This window comes from Pristis pectinata, chromosome 17 (genome assembly GCF_009764475.1).
Source record: "Pristis pectinata isolate sPriPec2 chromosome 17, sPriPec2.1.pri, whole genome shotgun sequence".
Lineage (NCBI taxonomy): Eukaryota > Metazoa > Chordata > Chondrichthyes > Rhinopristiformes > Pristidae > Pristis > Pristis pectinata.
The window spans coordinates 16,477,914-16,502,029 of NC_067421.1; the positions used below are offsets into that span (position 1 = coordinate 16,477,914).

At 37.2% G+C, this 24,116-nt stretch overlaps 1 protein-coding gene across 2 annotated transcripts in view; it reads left to right on the forward strand.

Moving 5' to 3' along the window:
• taok3a (TAO kinase 3a) overlaps positions 1–23,036 on the forward strand; it is a 104,215-nt gene extending 81,179 nt beyond the window's left edge. For both annotated transcript variants that reach the window (XM_052032238.1, XM_052032239.1), the window contains 8 exons: positions 783–920; positions 9,324–9,560; positions 11,951–12,079; positions 12,939–13,142; positions 16,017–16,256; positions 18,644–18,856; positions 20,885–21,067; positions 21,475–23,036. In XM_052032238.1, the coding sequence (XP_051888198.1) occupies positions 783–920; positions 9,324–9,560; positions 11,951–12,079; positions 12,939–13,142; positions 16,017–16,256; positions 18,644–18,856; positions 20,885–21,067; positions 21,475–21,636 (1,506 nt within the window). In that variant the 3' untranslated portion in view covers positions 21,637–23,036. The remainder of the gene's footprint in view (positions 1–782; positions 921–9,323; positions 9,561–11,950; positions 12,080–12,938; positions 13,143–16,016; positions 16,257–18,643; positions 18,857–20,884; positions 21,068–21,474) is intronic.
• Positions 23,037–24,116: the final 1,080 nt, after the last annotated feature.

Below are 24,116 nucleotides of genomic sequence, written 5' to 3' on the forward strand. Positions count from 1 at the left end.
AAATGTGAATGTTTTTTGATTTTCACATTACCATAAATCTAGCATAATATTTAATGTCACTTTTGCCACTTTTTAAAAACCCAATTTAAATAACATTCTCGTGAAAGTTTTTGTATTTCAAATTTATATTGGGTTTGGAAATGTTTACAGCAGAAAGCATGTAACTTAAAATCATTTTACTACTGAATTTATTTGTATCACTAAACTTTTCTAGAACTATTGTTTTTGACATGGATCCAGTCAATTAAATTCTCTATTGGAAAGATTAATATTTTAGCAGATTTGATGAGAATTATGTTATTTCTCAGTGTGGACATTTTGCCATTGCAAGTTTTTAAATTGAAAAGTTATTTGAAAAAATATATATACCAGAGGTGCTGGCATGATATGTTTCTATATGCACAAAGCAAATCTGTTCACAGATCTGTAATTTATCATGCTGGCATTGTTTATTTTTATGCTGATCTTTAAATGTTGAAAAAAATTGATGAAATATGAAAAGAAACCTATGCAAAATATTTTGCCTGAATAATCAGCTTGAATGTGATGCAAAAGGATTTTGCTGCTGAAGGACTGCCAGAGATTCAGGAAGCATCCCACAACTGATCAGCTGACTCCTCTCCTGCAATGTGTTGGTTATTCATCTCACTGCTCAGCTGCAGTGACTGGTATAGCTAACTATGCATTTCGTATGGTGCTCGCAAAAGAAGCAGAGGTATAACAAAGGTATCCAGCAGGGAAAACACACAGTTTGACGTCGGATTTGTTTTATCCCATTTCAGCAGGACCATGTATTCATAAGGGATGAAGCAGGCCAGAAAGACTCACGGCCTGATCTGCGGCCTACACCGTCTCTCCATAGTCGGGCCTCTCTTCTTAAGAACCGAGAGCATTTTGCTACAATTAGAACAGCATCTCTGGTAAGTAATGTCAAACAAAGGGTTTTTGTATGTTCCTTTTTTCTCTGCAGTGACTGCTTGTGCTAGTTAATCACCTTAATCTTTTAAGTCCAAGCATAATTTCTTTCCTCAATCACTAATTGTATGGAATTTGTCCTGTATTAACCGTTTAAACACAAGGTTTGTGATGCTTTTGTCTTTATTTTAATGTTTTAGAATGGTTGAATAAATGGAGCAGAGTTTCAGCATTTAAAATATTGCAATTTTTTAAAGGATTTATGGTTGCAGAGACTTGATCTCCAATGGATAATCTGTTGAAGCACTGAGATGGCTGGCTCTCAATGTAACCAATGTCAGTCTGAAAGCAAGTATGCAGTCTTGCATTGTGCATTACATATTTTATATATGTCCAGGTTGAAGGAAGGGTATATAATATTAACTTGCAAAATGTTTTGTATCAGGCCCTGCTTGAGTATTTAGAACATGAGTGGGTTATTGTTGTAGTAAAATATTTATGTAGAATAAGATTTAATAAAATTTAAAACATGTTTCGCCTTAATTTTTTTTGGAACATTATTAGCATGTAAAGATCAGTCACAAGTGCAACCTGAATTCAAATTGATTTGGATCTTTCTTTAAAAGTAAACTTGTCACTCTTTATTCAAAAAGCATCAATTACCAGTCCAGAGAACCAAACTATAAGCCATCTTGTTTCTTATATATGTTGTAATTTGAGGCTGAATATGCAAGTGAAAAGGTCAAGTCCAACCAGGACATTATGTTCTGGCTAATTGTGTATAAAATAGTATAACTTGTTTCATAGAATGATGTTTTAATTGATTTTAAAATGGGATATCAATGGCTTTACTTGTTTCAGGCATATTTAATTGCACTTTATACATGTCACTACTGAGGGAACTACTACATGTAGTTGTGATTTTTGTGCAAGTTATTGCATTATAAGACGTGTGTGCACAAGTAGTTCCATCAGGAATGTGAAATAATGTGGTCTGATGGCATGGAGTCATCTTGATCCCTCCAATATTGGAGGTCATGACATGCACAGTAAATGTTAACTACTGAAAATGTATTACCTCTGTTTAAAAACCTAGCTTTCTAATGGTGGATTAGAGGTTTATGGATTTTTTTTTCCAATCCTGGACAAAAAGTTGAGTAGAACAGGAACCTATCATAAAATTAAATTGCTCACCTTCTCTCCCTGTTAAAATGAACAAAGATTGAGCAACTTGTGCTCAATTTTCCTCTTGCATCTTGGTGATAACAGACGAGATTTTCCCTTTTATTTCCAGCTTTTCCCATTATACTTTCCTATCATAAAAACAACCCAGTTTTTCAGCATAACTAATTCTTTACCATCATGCATATATTCTTACCATTGTTTGCTGTTGGCTTTAAGAAGTTGCCTGCCCATTATGTGAGTGAACACATTTGCTTTCCTACTTAGGTTAGCTTTTAGTAACATTTTCAAATATAGAATTAGTAAGCTTTTATACCGATCCGGTTTAACCATATTGGATAGTGTTATGCACCAGGGCAGAAATGGTCCTGTAACAATATTATTGACCTATTTACTTATTGTTTTTCTGTTTAAAAGATTACATTTTTGCATTGTACACTGTTTTTCAATGTAGGGGAAAGAACATTGTAGATTTTGCTTTTTTTTAGTTTGAGTGCAACTTACCTCTTCACTTTTCATATGCACATACTACCCTGCATCTCACTGCATCAAAGGTGTATTAAATATCAAATATTATAGATTGACATTTTTTGTCCATAATGTTTGGTAATTTTAAACATTGCATTTTTGAACAATCCACTTCAAGAGTATTCTTTTTCTGCAAATTTTTAATTACACCCTCCCCAAGTCTAGCATTAGAGTTCTGAGTGAGGCTGCTTTTGATTAATCTCCTGGTGATCTTCCTGAAAGATGAGGCCAGTCTATGAAATGTTTCCATCATGTTTGTCTGAGAACATCATTGCCTGAGGGAGATCAGAGTTAGTAATGCATCTAGACCATGGGTATCTAATATTTCAGATTTGGAGGAGCATTTTCAGGTCTGAACACTGGAGAACAAAATTGTTGTTGGCACTCCTGCAGGTCCAACTTTACCAACGATACTTGCATTTCGGAGAACCATAAGACCTCCTGAAGCAGTTCTTAACTGGAAGATTGAGGCTTTACTTCAGCATTTGTTAAATGGTTGCACCCTACCTGTGCTGTTGCCAGCAAGCCTGAGGCATCCGTCCTGTTTCAGGAATATGCTGCCTGTGACTTCATAGATGATTGCTCATCATCCTATCAGTTTTCTCAGTGAGGCCCACCCCAAACCCTTCCTGCAGATACAGGAATCGGTTTTCTGAAAGCCCCCTCATCCAGCATTCCCTTCCCTATGTCATTTCCACGGTGAACTTTCTTGCTCTCAAAATGGGAGATCATTAAGCAAATTCCTATTCTACTGCACTTGGCAACTTGGGACTCATGAGCAGTAGAATATTGAGGATTCCCCTTGAGAGTATTAGTTATTCTGAACATGAGTTTATCACCATACTAAGTATTTACATTTATGTAATGTTTAAAATTGGATTATTTTTAATACAACTTCTGAAAACCACTCAGCTATAATTTCTCATATTTTTATGACCTCTATTGCAAAGTGGTGGCACTTGGCACTGATTGCAAAGAAAGCTGACTGCAAAGGAAGCTGCCCTCAAAAATCTTCCCTTCCCAAGTGTGGGCTTGCCTTTTCCTGATGAGGATTTCTATCAGGCATGAGTGCAAGGGATCCCTAGTGCACAGAAATTATGATGTCATTGAGCTGGCTGAGCACCCAGTCACATTGAGGAATTCTTACAGACAGCAATGCAAGAATGAAAGAACATAACATAGCTAATATTGAAATCATTTTACCAACTAGAACGTACATGATGTAGAAGCTGAAAAATTACCCTTTTTAAAAATTAAGTATATTTAGAAACAGTTAAGTAGTTACACTGTTTACATCAGATTTTTAGGATCAAAATGTTTGCTAAGCAAGAAAAATGGCATAATATGCCACCTGAAAAGCTCAGTTATACCTCATATAGCAACAAATATTTTTAGTTTTTTTTGGTATAACCAGTTGATACAATGACAAAAAAAAAAGAGATTTATTTGATTCTGTTTTAGAAGGCTGGTAAATGGTGCAACTTGCAAAGAAGCACCCTATCACTGATAGTAATAATATTAAATCGTGCACATGCAAAAATCCTAAAAGTCAAGGCTTATTGTGGTATTAATGTGAGCACTAATATTTATGTTGTTATTAATTTGCAAAATTCAAAGCTTTCATTTTACTTGGTACTCAATCTCTCCTGCTTTACTTTTTCCTTACAAATTACACATACTTCTGTATTCATTATGGGAATTATGCAATTTGCATGCAGCCTTTTGTGGTTAAAAAGAAAACCTGTAGTTGAAGTATTGTAGCAAAAGTTATAGTTGCATAGCTTTAAGCAAAATATTCCATATTCAATAATTTCTACAGTTCAGTTGTAAGTTTGTTTGTTTTATCATCTAATTTAGGTTGCACAAAAATAAAACCACATGATTTAATTGTAAAGTTTAGGACCAATGTAAAAGTAAACTGTATGTGGTAATATAAAAATAGATGCAGGAATAGTTGTTGGTGTAGAGGGAAGGTTTACACCTTCCAGTGGACTAATGTCTTTAATTGATGGGAAAATAAATCTTATTCAATCAATTTTTTTGGTATGGAAGATGAAAATTACAGAGTGGAGTTCCGATTCCCTCTTCTGAAGGAGTCATGTGGTGGTTACCACCCTAGAGTGATATGATACTGGGAGATTACAAAACTAGGTAGTATCAATCCATAGCAATCTTTTGTGCTCATTTCATTGGACAAGATGTGACCAGATGTAAGTTTCTTGTCTCATAGCTTGAAGCTTTTGAGTTCCTAAGCACGTTTCATTTGTCAGTTTCTCTGCCCATCATATTAGAATGAACTATCTTCTAACTTGGGTGAAAAAATAACAGCACTTGGCATTCATTGCATGGAAACCTATGAATCTGAGTCCTGGGAACTGTTTCAGAGTTGGGACTTTCTCACTCCATATATATGTATATAATCTATATTAAGAAAATGTCAAAATCATGCCCAATCAAATTTTAAATGCTTAATGGTCTAAAGGGCATATTGATCAGACGATGGGGAAGGACATTAAAGGTTTTAATAGTGCTGTTCTGTGGTCCAAACCTGAAACAAGTGACCTCCAGTATTTTGGCTAGAAATGAGAAAATGTTGACAGGGGGTTAGTTTCTTGTTGGTCAAAAGTAGTTTGGAATATATAACTTTTTGAAAGCATGATTTCCATGTATGAATGCAAAAATAACATGGAGTAAATTAGTTTCTTTCCATTGGAATCCTATTTCACTTTTCTGTTTGTTTTCATTCAGTTCAAGGGTCATGGATTGTTTGTTAATTTCTAAATGCAATTTAGATCTGATGCAGTTGTAAGATCAAGGTACTTTAAATAGGGAACCATAAATTATATCTGGCATTGCAAGCCATAGGCTAGCGAATAATTTGTTTCAAAAGCATGTTAGTTTCATTTTCCAAAGCAGGTCATTAGCAATGTTTTTACTTTAACTTTCTACGCAGTAATGTATGCAAGGTAGATCTTTAAGAAGATGAAGAAATAACTGAACAGTCATGGCTCAGTTGAAAGTACTAATAAGGTCATGGGCACAGAAGGAAACCATTGGCCCATGAAACCCATGTCACGTCTCTGTAGACTAATCTGGTTAATGCCATTCCCCAGTATATCCTTGTAGCCTTGCAAGTTTTTCTCTCGTGTGCCAATCCAATTTTTCTTTGGAATCATTGATCATCTCCACTTCTGCCACCCCTGCAGGCTGTGAACTCCAGGTAATTACTGCTTGCTGCATTTTTTTTAAATACAGTAATTACTTCTTGCTGCATTAAAAAAAAATGCTCTTTACATCCCATTTGTATTCTTTGCTAAAACTTTAAATCTGTGTCCTCCAGTAATTTACCATCAATAAATGGGAATAACTGCTTTTGTCTACTTACCTAAGACTATCATAACCTTGTACAACTCTTCAAAATTGCCCCTTAACTTCCTTCCCATCAAGAATACTCCCAGTGTCTTCAGCTTACCTTGAGGCTAAAAGAACCTGATCCCTGGAACCATTCTGGAAAATCTGTCTGTCAATTAAAGACTCACCCATCCTCTCAAAGGTGTGGTGATCAGGACTGGTGCAATATTCTAACTGTTGGTAACCAGAGCTTTATAAAGGTTCAGATTGCCTTACTTGATTGTGTATTCAGTACCTGTGTTAATGAACCAAATACTTGCTAATCACTCTCAATTTATTCCTGCCAATTTCAAAGGTCTGCTTACGTATATTATTGTGTTCCTCTGTTCCTGCACATTCTTTAGAACTATGCCATTAAGTCTGTATTGCCTCTGGCTGTCCCTTCTGCCAAAACGTCTTGTGGTGTAAGCTGCCTCTTTTTATATAGTTGCCTCCCGCCTCAGAACTGGTACCAGTGCCCCCAGTCCATCCTTCTGTGTGTCCCTAGCCTCATATTGACAATATTTGACTTTCCACTTTGACTCTTGCTGGCCAGGAGAAATCTCTGGATTGTTTGAAGTTTTAATCCTGAAAATATGACCATAGGACCTCAGTGCTGCCTTCCGTACAATATTGACCCTTACCCCTGCAGAACATTCTGCACCCTTTTTGAGATGTTATCCTGGCACCAGTGAGGCAACACACCATACCTAAATCAGAAGATTGCAGATCCACTTCCCATTCTAGAGATTTCAACCAAAACTAATTTGATATTCCAGTGCAATAATGAGGAAGTACTGCACTTTCATGGGTATTTTCTCTTGGATGAGAGGCCTCTACTGTTAAATCATTTGAAAGCAAAAAGTCCCATCACGTTACTTTGAAGAGAAGGAGAATTTCTCTTTCTTGATCTATATATTTATTCCTAAACCAATAACTTAAAAAATGTACCAGTCATAATCAAAATGCTTCATGCAAGTTGGCTACCTTGTTTTTCACATTACAATAGGGACAACATTCCAAAAGCACCTTGGGTAACCATGATAGAAATCTATAAATACAAGTCGTGTCCTTTTTCAGTATATATCATTAGGTGAAATGTCAGTGGCCTTTGCTGTAAGCAACTTTAACACTTTCAATCCAGGATGTACATTTATTTGCACAATATCTAACTTAAGGTAACATGAGACAATCAAAAATCTATAGCTACTATATTCAAATTTACTGCAGTGCATATTGGAAAAGCAAAATACTGTAGGTGCTGAAAGTGCTCAGCTCAGTTGCATTTGTGGAGAGCAAAATCAACTCAATGTTTCTGGTCAATGACTTTCATCAGAACTCGTGAATTTTAGTGGAAAGTTATTGTTAATTCAAGAGTTAATTCTGTTTCTTACTCCATAGATGCTGAATATTTCCAGTAAGTTCTGTTTTATTATAGTATAATGTTGTTTGATTTTATCTTTGTGTGCAAGAATATTCACACTGTGGTGGCCTCAAACTAGAAACAAATTGCTAAATTTATCTTTTTTTATCATTCATATATGGGATATAGGCAAAGCTGACATTCCCAGTATTTATTGCCCACTTCTAATTGCCATTGAGAAGCTGGTATTGTACTGTTCACTTAAACTGTTCCAGCCCAGTTAAGATATTCCCCAATGCAGCTGAATAGGGAATTCCTGGAATTTGACCCACCAACAATGAAAGATCTGTGATTATAGCATTGTCTGAATGGTGTTTGTCCATACATCTCCTGCTCATAAGTGATTCAGATCTTTGAGACATACTAAAGAAATCTTGCCAATTTGTCAAGTTGCATTTTATGAATGGTGCATGTGCAAGCAACAAAATGCTAGTAGTAGATGGAGTGAATGTTTAAGATGGTAGATGGAGTCTAATTAAGTGGGTTGCATTTGTACTGGACATTGTTGGGTTTGTGTGAGTGTTCTAAGAACTGTTGCTGACTACCTTATAGATTGGAGAAAGTTATTGGGGAGATGGCGAGCGAGTCGACTTTCACAGAATATCCAGCCTCTGACCTGCTTGTGGCTGATCCAATTATGTCATTGGTTAGTAGCCACCTCCTTTGATCATGCCATGGATTGTTTAGGGGAGGTGGTTAGAATATCCCATATTGGAGGTTGTTGTCTAGGACTTGCATGGCATGATTGTTATTTTTCATTTACTAGCCCAGTGTAAATGTTGTCCTGTCATGCTTTGTGCAGTTGTGAACTGTTTTTTTTCTGAGGACCCACAAATGAATGCATGTCATCAGTTATTGGGGTGGGGGCAGGATGAGGTCACTGATGAAACAACTGAAATTATTCAAGTCTGCGACACTGCCATGGGGAAATTCTCCAGTAGTGTTTCAGGATGTCTTAATTACAACTACCCAATTGGCTTTTTGTTGTTTGAGATACAACTCCAGCTTTTGGAGCATTCTCAGATTATTTACATTGAACAATTTTACCTGTGCTCCCAAATGCCAGTCAGTGCAATGCTGCATTGATGTTAAAGATCACTGGGATTCAACCATCTTGTTCTTGTTTTGGCCAAGGCTGCAACAAGGTCTGGTGGTGAGAAGTCTTCTGGAGTCGAGAATATGCATCAATGAGTAGGTTATTGGGTAACTAATTCAATACCTTCCATCATTTGGCTGATGATTGAGAGGAAGTTGAGATAATTTTCCTGGATTGGGTTTATTCTATTTTTTTATATGGGTGAGATATACCTGCAAGATTTTCTGCTTTTGTCAATACAAACACTGGAATTAATGTAAAATCTCTTGCCAGCTTCAGACCGACATGGGGGTTAAGGACAAACAACCTAGCAATAATCTTGTATGTCAAAATTACCTTCCACTAAGATCTTTCTGAATAAAATAAAATAAAACAAAACAAAAATTACTGGTCCCTATCTTCCTTTTGGGTGTAGCTGTCAATCAATCGAGTCAAATACTCCAAAGATCTTCAAGGCTGCAGGCTTATCAAATGGCTTGATGTGAAGGGAAAACTTCATACATCGATCTCTCCCAAATCTGATAATAATCTGGCAGATCAGTAATAACTGAGCAGATCAATACTTATCCATATAAGTCTTGTATATCAAGGATGATGATGATGATGATACTAATCAAACTGCAATGCACGTTTTTGCAGTTTGTGGGAATAACTTAATTGTGCATGATCAGTATTTATGAAATAACTATTAAATAATGTAACCAAATTAGAATGTTCCATTTTAATACCCCTATTTTTAAATAATTAGGATTGGTCATCTTAGTTTCATGATTTTATTCTTGCTACCAGGTTACAAGACAGATCCATGAGCATGAACAGGAAAACGAATTACGTGAACAGATGTCGGGGTACAAGCGGATGCGAAGACAGCACCAGAAGCAGCTGATGGCTTTAGAGAATAAGTTGAAGGCTGAGATGGATGAACATCGTCTAAGGTTGGAGAAGGAAGTAGAGACTCAGTGTAACAATGCATCCATTGAATTGGAGAAGCTGGCAAAAAAACAACAGATTTCCATGGAAAAGGAGGTAAGATGAATAAAAGGGATTCGGATGAAAATGAATATATCAATAATCTGGATGTCTTGGAAGGGAAGGAGACAGCCATATAAACAAACATTTGGGAACTGTAGACTGTCTGAGTTATGTTTCTTAGTACTATACTGGTTAGTTTCAAAAGAAAAGTGTGATATTAAGTCTGCAGTAGCAGAGAAGGCAGGGAGGGTTGGGTAGAACAAAGAGAATATCGCTTGTAGGGTGAGATCGAATGACTTTAATGTGGCTGTTAGTGGCCAATTGTGCTTCTTTATCTTTGTAATGTGTTGCTAATAGCAAGACTGCAGAAGGTGCTGTGTAGGCCAGACTATACAAATAGAAAAAAGAAAAAACTGACCAAAACGATGACAGGTAGAAATGGGCACTTCTGATACAGACATAAAGAGTGAGTTAGCTGAAGTTGGAGAATTCGATAATCAGAATCAGGTTTATTATCACTCTCTTGTATGGCATGAAATTAGTCGTTTTGTGGCAGCAGTGCAGTACAAAGACATAAAATTACCTAAATTACAAAATAAATAGTGCCAAAGAATAGGAATAATAAGGTAGTGTTCACGGGTTCATTGACCATTCAGAAGTTTGCCAGATAGTGGTTGAGGTATTGTTCCTCAAAACTGCATTGTCATCTGTACCCAGAGAATTGTCCCACACCCTTACCTCAAATTTCCCATGTGGTCCATCCTTGGACCACACAGATGTGGTCCATCCTTGGACCACACAGATTTCTCGTGTTAGTTGCAACTTGGCAACATCACACTGACAACACTTGTCTCTGTCTCACCATATTACATCATTTCTTGGGTTCTCTCAACTTTCTTTGATTTGTGGCACTTACTGTCCAACTTCCAACTTTGGAAGAGCAGAAATTTTCACCAACCTAAATACTGTACAACCCTAATATTAATCACTCCAACACTGTGGGCCATGTTTTAAGATGTCTTGGCCTTGAGCTCTGAAATTCTGTCCTTTGTGTGATGCTCCTTAAAACCTGAATTTTTGACGGTTTTTGATCACTTTTCCTTATGTTCTGATTTGCTTCTGTGGTAAGCTTTTATTTAAAACACTCTCTCTCTTGTGCATTTGTTGAATTACTGTATCAGTAATCAAGGAACCAGCTTGGTCCACCTCTGAATCATGAAACTGACATTTATTGTAGCACCCTTTTTATTTCAATTTAATATTGAGGTCTTTAATTGGCTAGAGTTCTAGCTTTGGATGCCCTTTGCTCCTCAAAGGAATATGCCTAATCTGCATCTGATGCATGTTCTTTTTTTTTTACAACCTTTCATTGTTCATGTACTGATTTTTTTTTTCTCTACTAATCTTTGATTCCAGTCCACCTGAGCCAGATCCCTTTGCATATCACTGAAATTAGTTTTCCAGTTGAATATTTTCACATATGATATTCCCTTTTCAGCATCTATTGTGAACAAAATATTTTGATTACCCTTACACATTTCTTATTTTGTACTCCATAATTAGTTCCAGCACTAATTATTTTTCCCCCTAATGCTGAAAATATACTGATCGAGAAATTTCTCAGGAATGCTTCTCCCCTCCTGGCCCTTGCAATCTTCCTATCTACACTGGAGTTATTGAAAGTACCATCTGTCTAAAGTTCTGGCAGCTTCCTGAAGTTTTCTATTAAATTTGCTCTTCCATCTCCTTCCCATTATTTTGAGGCCTGAAAAGTAATATCTTTATTCTTCAACTGTATTCATATTGATCTGTCTGTTAATTCTCAAGTATGTTGCTCCGTTTCTCTTTCTGAGAATGCGTTGCATTAAGTTCCCATTCCTCCTTTGAGCCTAATATCTATTCCTTCCATTAAGTTATCTGTGGGGCTACGTGCAATTAAAACTCACCAATCGGATTTACCACGCTGCAGATTTGTAAAATGCTCAAGTTTTCCTCGTATTTTCCAGCCTTCTATTCCCTCTTGTTTCTAAAATTCTCTTTATTTTGTTTCTTTCCTAATGCAATGCCAACTTGAATCTTCTCTCAGATTGTTCATCATGTTGCCCTTCCTCTGGCTAAAGTATCATTAAAATTCAATTTAAAGGTTATGTTATTAAACTATTTTAAATGGTTCTAATTGTCTTTTTTCAAAAAAAGCCTATCTGAATTCTAAGTTGTCAAAAAAGTTATTTTTTTCATATTTCTTAGATTTGCTCAAATTATTGGGCAGTATGATGTGGGTTTAAATTCTTGTTTGATTTTATATAAGCCAAAACTTCCAGGTTCTTTGTGTGCTGGAAAAATTTTAATCTACATTTAATATTGGAGTGACTAAATAGGGCTCTGCTGTCTTAGTTTCACCGCTGTTGCTCTTAGTAGATGAATATTAACTTTGCTTCTTTCAGATGAAGATAGCAGCACAGGATGAGAAAAAAACACAGCAACAAATTGCAGCCCAACAAAAAAAGGAACTGACCACGTTCTTAGAAAGTCAGAGGCGCCAGTACAAACTTTGTAAGGAAAAAATTAAAGAGGTAAGTGTGAATAGGAGAGCACGTTTTCGGATGGGAGGGTAAGCTGGGTTGAGGAAGTCACTACTTCAAAACAAAATTGCATTTAGATTCTAGGGAGTATTTATTTTCATGCAAAACTTAAAGTGATCCTGAATGGGTCTGAGAGAATGCTGGACATGACGTGCATTTTAGATCAGCTGTCTAAGTTTCTTGGTTCAAGAGCTGAGATCCTGCAAATCATCATCGACCTAATTCAGAGGAATTATTTTGAATTTTCTCTCCCGTGATAGAATCAGAAACTTAGTGTGCATGTTGGACAAAAATGGATTATTTAGGTTAATTTCATTTCCCAGCTTTCACATTTCCATTTCTCTTAGACAATGATATCACATCAGCAATCTTCCAGATTTCCACTTCTCTTAGACAGTGATATCACATCAGCAATCTTCCAGCCCTCTGCAACTACATATGTAGCCAGAGAGGATGTCTAAATAGAGTGCTATTTCCCCCCATGCATCTTTTAAGGGCTTTGTTTTTTTATTCAGGGCTAGGGATTTCCATTTTTGAAAACACTAGACCACTTAATATGTTCCCTTTACTTTTATTTACCACTTCCATTTCTTAACACCCTTTTCCCTTCACGACAGCATCTATATCATTCCCGTTTTCTGTGAAGACATGGAAAGTGTTCATTTAGACCTTTACACATCTTTAGCTTCTACACACATACTGTCGCTTTGGTCTCTAATCAGACGTGTTCTATTGTTACCCTCTTTCTCCATGTGTTTATAAAACATGGTGCTTTCTTTGATTTTATCAGTATATTTTCATACACCCCCTCGGCCTCCTTAATTTCATCTATGCAATTTCTATACTTCAGGAGATGAATGAAGATCACAGTACACCAAAGAAGGAAAAGCAAGAGCGATTGTCCAGGCACAAGGAAAACCTTCAACACACACAGGCAGAAGAAGAATCACAACTTCTTGGTCGCCAACGATTACAGTATGATAGAAATTGTCGGGAGCTTAAGCGTAGGTTGTTGATCATGCGACACAATTTGGAGCAGGAGCATCTACGTGAGGTAAAATTTTGAGGAGAAATCAGACTTTTGTGTATATGTGAATCTTCTCATTTAATATCTTCTACTTTAAAATAGTGGCATCAGTGTTGATCGAAATAGCAAAATGAGAAATATTCCCTGCTCTTCCTCTCTGCTGTTTTGACATCACTTAAGTTTGGACATAAGACAATATGTTCATGAAAGAAAATCATAGTTCATTTTCAGTTCTAAGCAGTTTTTTAAATATTGTATTCAAGACTTGAAAACAAAATGTAGTTAAAGGACTGACAAATGTGTGTCTATAACTGCCATTCATCTTTTTTCAGCCAAGTCTCAGACCTGTGCAGATATACCAAGTCCAGAACATGCTGAGTGACTGATGCCAGTGGAGTAATAGTTGCCAGTGCATCTGCCACCCCACTGTGTCATCGAGTCCCACATGGAGTCCAGTAGCAGAGCCCATCCATGCTGGGATTGTCCAGCATTACACTGGGGAATCTAACTCTGCAATCCTAATGCAGCCAGATAGTTAGAGTCATACCACACGGAAACAGGCCCTTGAGTCCAACTGGTCCATGCCAACCAAGATTCCCATCTGAGCTAGTCCCATTTGGCCCATATCCTTCTAAACCTTTCCTCTCTATGTACCTATCAAAGTACCTTTTAAATGTTGTTAATGTACCTGCCTCAACCACTTCCTCTGGCAGCTCATTCCATATACTGAGCATTCTCTGGATGGAAAAAGTTGCTTCTTAGGTTCCTATTAAATCTCTCCCATCTCACACTAAACCTATGCCCTCTAGTTCTTGATTCCCCAACCATGGGAAAAAGACAGGGTGAATGCGCACAATCTATGCCCTTCATGATTTTATACACTTGTATAAGATCACCCCTCATTCTCCTACGCTCCAATGAAAACAGTGTCAACCTGCTCAACCTTTCTCCATAACTCAGTCCCTCGAGTCCCGGCAACATCCTCGTAAATCTCCTCTGCACTCTTTCCAGCTTAATGACATCTTTCCTACAGCAGGTAACCAAAACTAAACACAATTTTCCAAATGCGGCCTCACCAATGAATTGTACAACTGCAGCATAACATCCCAACTGCTATGGTCAATGCCCTGACTGATGAAGGCCAGCGTGCCAAAAGCTGCCTTCAGCATGTTGTCTAATTGTGACGCCACTTTAAGGGAACCGTGTACTTGTACTCCTAGATCCCTCTGTTCTACAACACTCCCCATGATCCTACTCTTGACTGTGAATCTCTTACCCTGATTTCTCTTCCTAAAATGGAACAGCTTACACTTATCCGAATTAAACTCCATTTGCCATTCCTCAGCCCGCTTATCCAGCTGATCAAGATCCTTCTGTAAATCCTGATAATTGTCTTCACTGTCAACGACACCACTTGCTTTGGTGTCATCTGCAAACTTGCTAACCATGTCTTGTACATTCTCATCCAAATCATTTATATAGATAACAAATAGCAATGGGCCTAGCACTGACCCCTGGGGAAAATGACTAATCATGGGCTTCCAATCTGGAAAAATAACCTTCCACCATCACCTTCTGCTTCACACCACCAAGCCAATTGTGTGTTCAATTAGCTCGCTCTCCCTGAATCCCATACGATTTAACTTTCCCTAGCAGCTAACCATGTGAAACCTTATCAAAGGGAGGTAAAAAGGCCCAGGGTTTGAAGCTTGGTGATTAATATTGAGGGGATAATGGTGTTGAACGCTGAGCTGTAACCAATGAACAGCAGCCTGACATGTGTTTTGCTGTTGTCTAGGTGCTCCAAAACAGAGTGGAGAGCCAGTGAGATTGCGTCTGCTGTAGACCTGTTGTGGTGGTAGGCGAATTGCAGCGGGTCCAGGTCCTTGCTCAAAATTTGCCTTGCCCCAATCTAGAGCTTTAAATTGTGGACCAGATCTGTCTCTTTCCATAACTAAATTACAATTAATAGAATTATAGTTGCTGGTCCCAAAGTGTTCCCCCGCTGCCACCTCCATCACCTTGTCCTGCCCTATTTCCCAAGAGTAGGTCAAGCTTTACCCTCTCCTTAGTAGGGCCTTCTATATTATTGCCTGAGGAAATTTTCCTGAACACACTTAACAAATTCCACCCCATCTAAGTCCTTAGCATCATGGCAGTCCCTGTCTATACTAGGAAAGTTAAAGTCCCCTACTATGATAACCCTTTTATTCTTGCACCCTTCTGCAATCTCCTGCATATTTATTCCTCTCATTCCCAATGACTATTAGGGGACTTGCAGTACAAATCCAACAAGGTGACCATCTCCTCCTTATTTTGCAGCTCCATCTATAAAGCCTCGCTAGACGATCCCTCAGTAATTTCATCTCAGACCACTGCCGTGACGTTTTCCTTTATCGGAAATGCAACACCCCTCCTCTCTTTCCTCCATCTCTATCCCGCCTATAGCACTTCCTACACTGGAACGTTTTAGCTGCCAGTCCTGTTCCTCTCATTCTCCATCATAATGCAAACATTTCCATTTTTTCCACCGTCTTTTCTGCAGCTTGTTTTTCAAGTTTTCCCAGTTTCAATGAAAAGTTGTCAACCTATAACATTAACTGTGGTTCTCTCTCCATGGATGTTGCCTGACCTGCTGTGTATTTTCCAGCAGTTTTTTTTCTTTTCTTTTTAATTTCAGACATCTGCCCCCTGCAGTTTTTTGCTTGTATGAATTTTACTGTTGATGTGGACTGTAATTTGTGTATTTAAATTGTCAGCATAAAGCAGATATACTAATTGTGTTGCTGACAAAGTATAAAACTGTGCCAGTTGTTTAAGAACATCATTCAATTGCTATATTTATTGGGTTTTTCAGAGCATGTGTAATATAAACATTTAATATCACTGTCTACCTTACAGGAAGTGAATAAGAAGCAGACACAGAAGGAGATGGAACATGCCATGTTAATTCGACATGATGAGTCCACACAAGAACTGGAGTTCCGACAACTTAACATGTTGCAGAAATTAAGGATTGATCTAATCCGCTTGCAGCATCAGACTGAGCTGGAGAATCAAACTGAGTATAATACACGCCGAGAGCGGGAATTACACCGAAAACATGTCCTGGAACTCCGACAGCAGCCAAAGAGCCTAAAGGTATGAGATGGAACTTGCTATTATATCATTCTTAATAAATCCCCAAGGGACTACATCTGACAAATGGAATCAATGGTTTTACACTTTTCCTATACGTTACAATGATTGGTCTATGACTATTCAGCCAACTATAAACATTCCAATTAATGCAAATATTATTCTGTGTAAATGTTGATTTTTGTAGTAAATACTTGTTAAGGACAAATCAAAGAAAAATGCCACAAATAATAAGTACTGTCTGTTACCTCCCAGTCTCTGTTACTACTTTCCACCCTTCCCTCCCCCACCTGACTGCATCTGCCATCAAATTATTACAGAAAATTAGAGCTTGAGGGATTGAAAGTCATAATATCTTGGTGAGAGCACACACAGTCAGCAACATTCTCTCTGAAGTGTCATAAAGGTTTGCAGAATAATGGGAACTGGCTTAGCCAGTGAAAAGAGGTTGAGTTTACTAGCTTGGTGTTCCTTAGAATTTTGAACCAGAAGAGATGATCCCAGAGGATCATTGGATATTTTAAATGGGTAATGCTGGAAGGATGCTTATTCTACATGGGATGCCCAAAACCAAGGATTGAAGAAATGGTTGGGCTTTTAGATCTGAGAAGGAGATTTTTTTTCACTCAGAAGGATGTGAATCTTTGGACTTCTCCATTCCAGAACGGTGAGGTCGAGTATATTTAAGAAATTGATACCTTTTTTGGATTCTAAGGGAATGGCAAAGAAGGCTCTAAAGACCAAGCAGCTTGCTTGTATTTCTTCAGAGATGTTTTATGATCAATCACTAGTAGATTTTTCACGAAGACAGTTACAGTGACGTTGGATGTATGACACTGGGACTAGAGTTATCTATATCCAGTACCCTGAATTAATACAAATTAGGTGAAATTAAGATCGGTTGGGCTAAATTTACTTGTAGTTGGACTCTTGATGCAACTTCTCGTGTTCTATTATGGGTGCATTTCCCCAGTGCTTGGTGTTAAAACCACACCCCTGTTGATGTATATTAGTAACCTGGGTTTGTTTATAGGACATAATTTCATTGTTTACAGATATCACACAAATCAGAAGTAGAAAACATGAAAGATGGGCACAAGCTTTAGTGATAGTGGTAGACAGATTAAAATAGAGAAGTGCAAAGTAATAATATCTTAGTGAGAGTACACACAGTACTCAAAGAGGGAATTTAAATAGGTGCAATTTAAAGGGGGTGCAGGAACTGAGACATTCTGTAGCTAAATGTCCATAAGTCTTTGAACGTCAAGTAGAATTGAGTCTTAATGTGTTGCAAATACAGTAAGTTACCAGACTAGTAACCCAGAGTTTTGAACTAAAATCCAGAGACAAAATTTCAAATCCCAACTTGGCAGCTGTGGAATTTAAATTTAGTTAATTATCTGACATAAAAAAAATAAAAACTAGCCTTGGTAGTGATGACCACAAAACTATTGGATTTTCTTGCTTATCCCATACATATTTTGGATAACTTCCATATACCCATAGATATATTCTGCATGAAGAACAGCACCATTTTTGAACATGCTAATTTGAAGAGAGCAAAAAATGCAATAATTGAAAAGCAAAAAATTTGCAGATGGTGGAAATCCAGAATAAAAACAGAAAAGTTCTGAAGGCAGGTTAGACGGCGTGTGGTAGGAGAAACCAAATTAATGTTTCAAGTTGATGAATGTTGATCAGAACCAGGAAAGATTAGAAACTGTATTAAGTTGGAGAGAAGGGCGAGAGTTGAAGAGAACGGAGGGAGTGTCTGTGATAGTGTGGAGAGCAAAAATGATTGAATGGCACAAAAGAAGCTGAGATTGGGTGAAGGCAACTGATGTATTTGGAGGAGGTGTAAATGGAAAATGAAGGACAACAGTGGAGGGGAAAAACACTGCTAAACCTGTGGAATATAAACTACTGTATTTGTCAGAAGTCTAAAATAATTGAGAATGCTGGAAATACACAGCAGGTCAGGCAGCATCAGTGGAGAGAGGAAAAACTGACTTAACACTACAAGTTGATGATCTTTCATCAGAACTGGCCAATCTTTCCAGGCTGTCAGAACTGGACAGTACTCACGACAGATCCCCAAACTGTAATATTAACTTTTTCTCTCTCCACACTTGCTGACTGACCTGCTGGGTATTTCTTGCATTTTCTATTTTTATAAACATAGGACTATAGGCTCAAGTTGCATTTTCAGGTCATTCTTTATCTTTTTCAATATCTGAATTTTAATAAGTACATTTTTAATGAAAATAATTTTCTGCCTGAAATACAGGATTTATTTTAGCAAATTGTTATGTATGACATGTCATTCCTTCAAAACATATTTACAAGCTCTTGCATAACCTAACAGGATCTTTCCTTGTAATTCTGCACAGGCTATGGAGTTACAGATAAAAAAGCAATTCCAAGACACGTGTAAAGTCCAAACAAAACAGTACAAAGCACTGAGGAACCACCAGCTGGAGGTAACTCCAAAAAGTGACCACAAGATGGTCCTAAAAGCACTTAAAGAGGAACAGACGCGGAAACTGGCCATCCTGGCAGAACAGTATGAACAAAGTATCAATGAGATGATGGCCTCGCAGGCGGTATGTGTTTCATTTTCTATACTGTTTTAGTAGTAGTAGTACATTCCTTTAAATGTCCTTCATCACAAGTGCTTTAAGAATCAATACCTGATCTTTGTCCTTAATCCAGTGGCTTTTTGGTGAAGCTGCTTGCACAATTAGATATTAAAGAGCCTTAAAATTTTAAGTGTTCATCATCATGTCTTCCACACTTTTTGTTATCCAGTGTTGGCTTTTATTTGGTGATAGAGTCAGTAATTTTCTGTCTGCTACAGGCTAATTTGTGCAATTGATTTACCTATGTCTTTTGAGGCCTTTGCCACCATTTTTAAATAAACATAGAGAAATTAAACTTTTATGTTAAATTATTTGAGATTTTATTTAGTGATGAGTGTTGATGAAATTTACTTAAAGTAGATAAATCACCTGCCCTAGATGAAATACATCCTAGGTTGCAGATGGAATTGATAGAATTAGTGGAGCTATTGGGCATAATCTTCCAAACATCTGTAGGTAAGGAGCAATGCTTGTCGACGAAGAAGTGCAAATGTTGCTCCCTTGCCCGATGAGATTATATGGACAAACCTAGCAAATGTGAGCCGGTCAGTTTAACTTCAGTAATAAGGTAACTTTTAGAAATGATAATCAGGGAAAGAATTTCCAGTCATTTAAGAAAGCATGGACAAGTTAGGGAAAGACAGCGTGAATTGGTGGAAGGCAAATCCTTAATACAATTTTTTGATGAGATAACAAGAGTTGATAAGGGAAGTGTGCTTGATGTGCCATATGTCAGCTTCTAAATGGCATTTGATAATGTGCCAAGTCAATCAGCATCGAAGCCCATTGAATAAATGGGACAGAACAGCATGAATAGAAAATTGGCTCAGTGACAGGAAACACAATGGTAGCAAATGGTTGTTTTGCATGCCGGAAGGCAGTGTGTAGTGGTGTTCTGCAGGGCTCGGTACTTTACCTATATTAGTAACTTGGATTTGGATGTACAGGGCACAATTTACAAAATCGTTCATGACACCAAGCACGGAAGTGCAATAAACGATAAGGATAATAGTAGATTTCAAGTAAATGTACAAGCTGGTGGAATGGGTGGTCACGGAGTAGATGAAATTTGACAGGAAGAACGAGAAGACGTAACATAGGCTGTGGGACAATCCTTAAAAGGGTATAGGAACAGATCTGGAGCTATGTGCTTAAATTGTTGGCTGGGCGTACGTGATGCTGGGCTTCATAAATGGAGCCACAGAATACCAGAGCAAGGAAGTCACCGTAAATCTTTGAGGAACTGATTTGGAGTATATTAACTGATTCTAGGCAACACACTTTAGGAAAAATGTGAATGCTCTAGAGAAGGTACAGGAGAGATTTGCAATGTTTGCAATAATAAGGGACTTCTGTAACATGAATAAACTATAGAGATGGGACTGGTTGAGATGAGATCTAATAGGCAAATTTAAAATTATGAAGTTATACAGACAGTAGAGAGAAACAGTTTCCTTCGGAGGAAGGGTTAAGAACTCGGTGTAGATTGAAGGTGATTAGAAAAAAGTGACTTGAGGAAAATCTTCTACGCAGCGAGTGGTTAGAATTTAGAATGCACTGTCAGGAGAAAGAATGGAGGCAGATTCAGATGTGGCATTTAAAAAGGAATTGGATAAGTACCTGAAAGGAAAGTTGAATAGGAACATGGAGAGAGGGCAGGGAACTGGGAGGGCTGGATGACTCTTGCATCCCAACGTGGACTTTAAGTTAAATAGCTGCTTTCTGTGTTGTAATTTTTGTGAATCTCCGAAATCAGAGAGTCTATCCCAATGCTGTATTATTATTTTCGTGCCCTCCACAATAACTCAGGGCAAATTAATGAGCTTCTTAGTTTATCTTACTTCAATAGTCTAAAATCTGCCTTGCATAAAGCAGCGTCTGGATTTTCCCCCACCTCCCTCGAGATCTAATCCCCCATTGAGGTAAAGATCAAATTTGCCTTGTTCTCGAAATTTATGGAGGAATGCAATGATCTTGTTTTTTCTTAAACAGCTACGACTGGATGAGGCTCAGGAAGCAGAGTGCCAAGCCCTGAAACATCAGCTTCAGCAGGAAATGGAGCTTCTCAATGCCTACCAGAGTAAAATTAAAATGCAAACTGAAGCACAGCATGAGCGAGAGCTTCAGAAACTGGAGCAATTGGTGTCATTGCGTAGAGCACGTCTTGAACAAAAGGTCAGTTCAAATCAAAATTGCATTATATCTATAGTAGTGCATGCTGTAGCAAATTCTTTATTAATCAGTGTAGAATAATTTATCTTTATAAAATATAATTTTAAAATAAATTCCTTTTTTGCATTAAACACCACTGCAAGATCGAATATATTCTCAGTGGACAGAAGCTTATCATAGATTTAGAGAATTAGGCTATATGATTCTGGATGAAAACGCGTACATATTCACTAGACTACTACGTGAATAACAACCATTTGGATGATGTACTAAATGGCCTCATCGAAACGTACAAGGGGAAGTTAACAAAAGAAGATTAAATTTGGATTCTGTAAAATTCACCGCTGTGTGTCGGTGTCAAGGAAAATGTAGAGCATCAATATTTATAATAATTGTTTACTTATTTCAAGATTGAAGAGGAACTTGCTGCACTTCAGAAAGAGCGGACCGAGAGAATACGAAATTTATTGGAAAGACGAGAGCGAGAAATTGAAAACTTTGATATAGAAACCCTCAGACTTGGGTTTGGAAATCTGGTTGCGCTGGACTATCCGAAGGAAGACTATAGATGAAAAACTATGCCATAATCTTGCCCAGGTATTTTAATCATGGGCTCACTTAGTGAGGGCAGACATCACCTCTGGACTAGTGCCTGTACAGTCCTTAAATTTCCTTATAATCAGGGCCCCATTGTTAATGTTAAAAAGAACACTGACCATTTGTTGGTCACCTTTTAAAATGACACAGTATTGATATATGTGCAATCATACTTTTTGTGAAATTGGAAAGCAGGATGTACATTGCTTATCATGCATTACAAATAATTTGTAAATCTGTGCAGAAAGACAAATGTTATTATCTGCAGCCTTATCTTACTCGCTGCTAGCTTTCTTTTGGTATTTATTCATCAGGAAATTTTATTAAGATTGAATAATTTGATACAAAAAATTTGATGTACATGTTGATCATACAAAGTGCTTCTGGGAAATATATAAGAGTTTTAAAACATGCTGGCAAGGGTATCCTGACCCAGTGTTATATATATAAATATATAAATAAATCATTTTCTGCTGTGGCAGAGGATGTGCATACTGTATGTGAATCCTGGGACCCAAGTAGCACAATCGGGCCAAGGCACTATCACACATATTGTATAGATGGAAATCAAGAGAGCTTTTACTTATTTTCATAAAGTATTTTAATGTTCCTCAAATTAATTTTTTAATATTTTTTTGTTCAGAGTATGGAGGCAAATCTGGTTTTCAGTGGGATCTTCTAATGGAATTTTCCATCTAAATCATAAATACCAAATCATAAATGTTGCTTACTCATACTACAAGCTGTGTATTTTCTTACAAACAAACGAGTAAGATGCTTTACTATTGCATGCACCCCAATTTTTTTCAGGTGAAATAGCATGACTGTCAAGGCAAAAGCTTTTAATCATATTTGTAAATAAAAGTGCTCACCACAATGTGTTGTGTTTTTTTAGCCAGTTGTACTAAAATCTGAAGTCATTTTCTTTTCAGCTTCAATTATTGTGGAAATGTTGAATGGGAATCCTTTATGGCCTAGTTATGACTATTATCAGAATATTTGAAATGTTTGAATTTTAATTAAGCACATCGTTGTTGCTCAGATTTGGGATAGTTTTGCAGTGCTGTGTCTTAAAGATTGTGTGGCCCTTCATATAACTTAGCCCAACCTAGATTAAGGGGAGGGAAGCTTCCATTTTTGTATTATTGAAGCACCAAGCACCCGTGTTGATGTCACTGATGTTCTCTGGTCCCAGAAGGGGAAAATGATTGTTGTAAGAATATATGGACCCACAGCTGGTTAAGACCTTGGTACCTATGATTAATTCTGGGTCCCCTTTCCTATTTTGTGCATCGTGGCTAAAATTAAGTGGTTTAAATTGGAAAACATTTTAATGGCCTTTCCTGAAATAAACGTGCAACTTCTGCAGCTCTAATTGGTCTGATCAGTCTCAATCTAGTTTCTATTGGATGCTGAGAATTTTTCAAAACTTGCAAGATGAACTTAAGACTGAGTGTGTGAAATTAAAGAAATTATGAAGTCTTTTGGACTATATTGAACTTGTGCAATACCAGGCTTGATGGCATTTCATTCTGTTGAGAAGGAAAATGTCACTTCCCAACCCTGACCACCATCACACTTTTTAACCAACTGAACTATATTGTTTCTTTTCCTCCACCAACTTCAAATATATCACAATTATAACAACCAAAATTATCACATTTAACTGGGACTTGCCTTTAATTCATTTCTGATTAAATGTATTTAGAATACTGCCAATAATCAAATAGTTGTATATCACTGAAATGTTAGTAATCATTAATTTAATATTCAGTTCACTGGACCAGAAAGCCATGAATTATGGAACTTTGCCTTTAAAAAGAGAATTAAAGATTTCTCCCAAGTTTCAGTTGATTATCATTAAATTAATTAGTTCTTTCCAAGAAAACTAATCACCAGCATCTACCAATCACAAAAACATTGAAGTAAATGTTAGTGTTGAAACAAGCCATTCACATCAATCACTCTTTTATAGGCCACTGGATGTTCCCTCTGATTTTCCTTTTAAATCTACCAGTAGTGACCTTTATTCCCTTCTCCCTCATTATCTTCTCCAGCTTCCCAATAAATTCTTCAATACTGTTCACTTCAGCCAATCCCTGTGGTACCAAGTTCCACATTCTTGACACTCTGGGGAAAGAAGTTTCTTCTGAATTCCATTCTGGATCTCTTGCTGACTATCTTTTATTGATGGCCACCAGTTGTGCTTTACCCCACAAGTGGAAACATTCTCTCTACATCCACAATCTTTCTTCATTTTAATGATCCCTATTTAACCTTCAAAGAACAGTTCATTCTTTCCTGATATGTATACCCTCCAGTTTCTGTTATCATGGTTATAAATCATTTTTGCACCCATTCCATTATCCCTATATTTATGATGTGGTGATAAGGACTGTTCCCTAAAAAGTATTTCAACCAATCCTGTCCTTCTAGCTTTATCCCAAGTATTTGC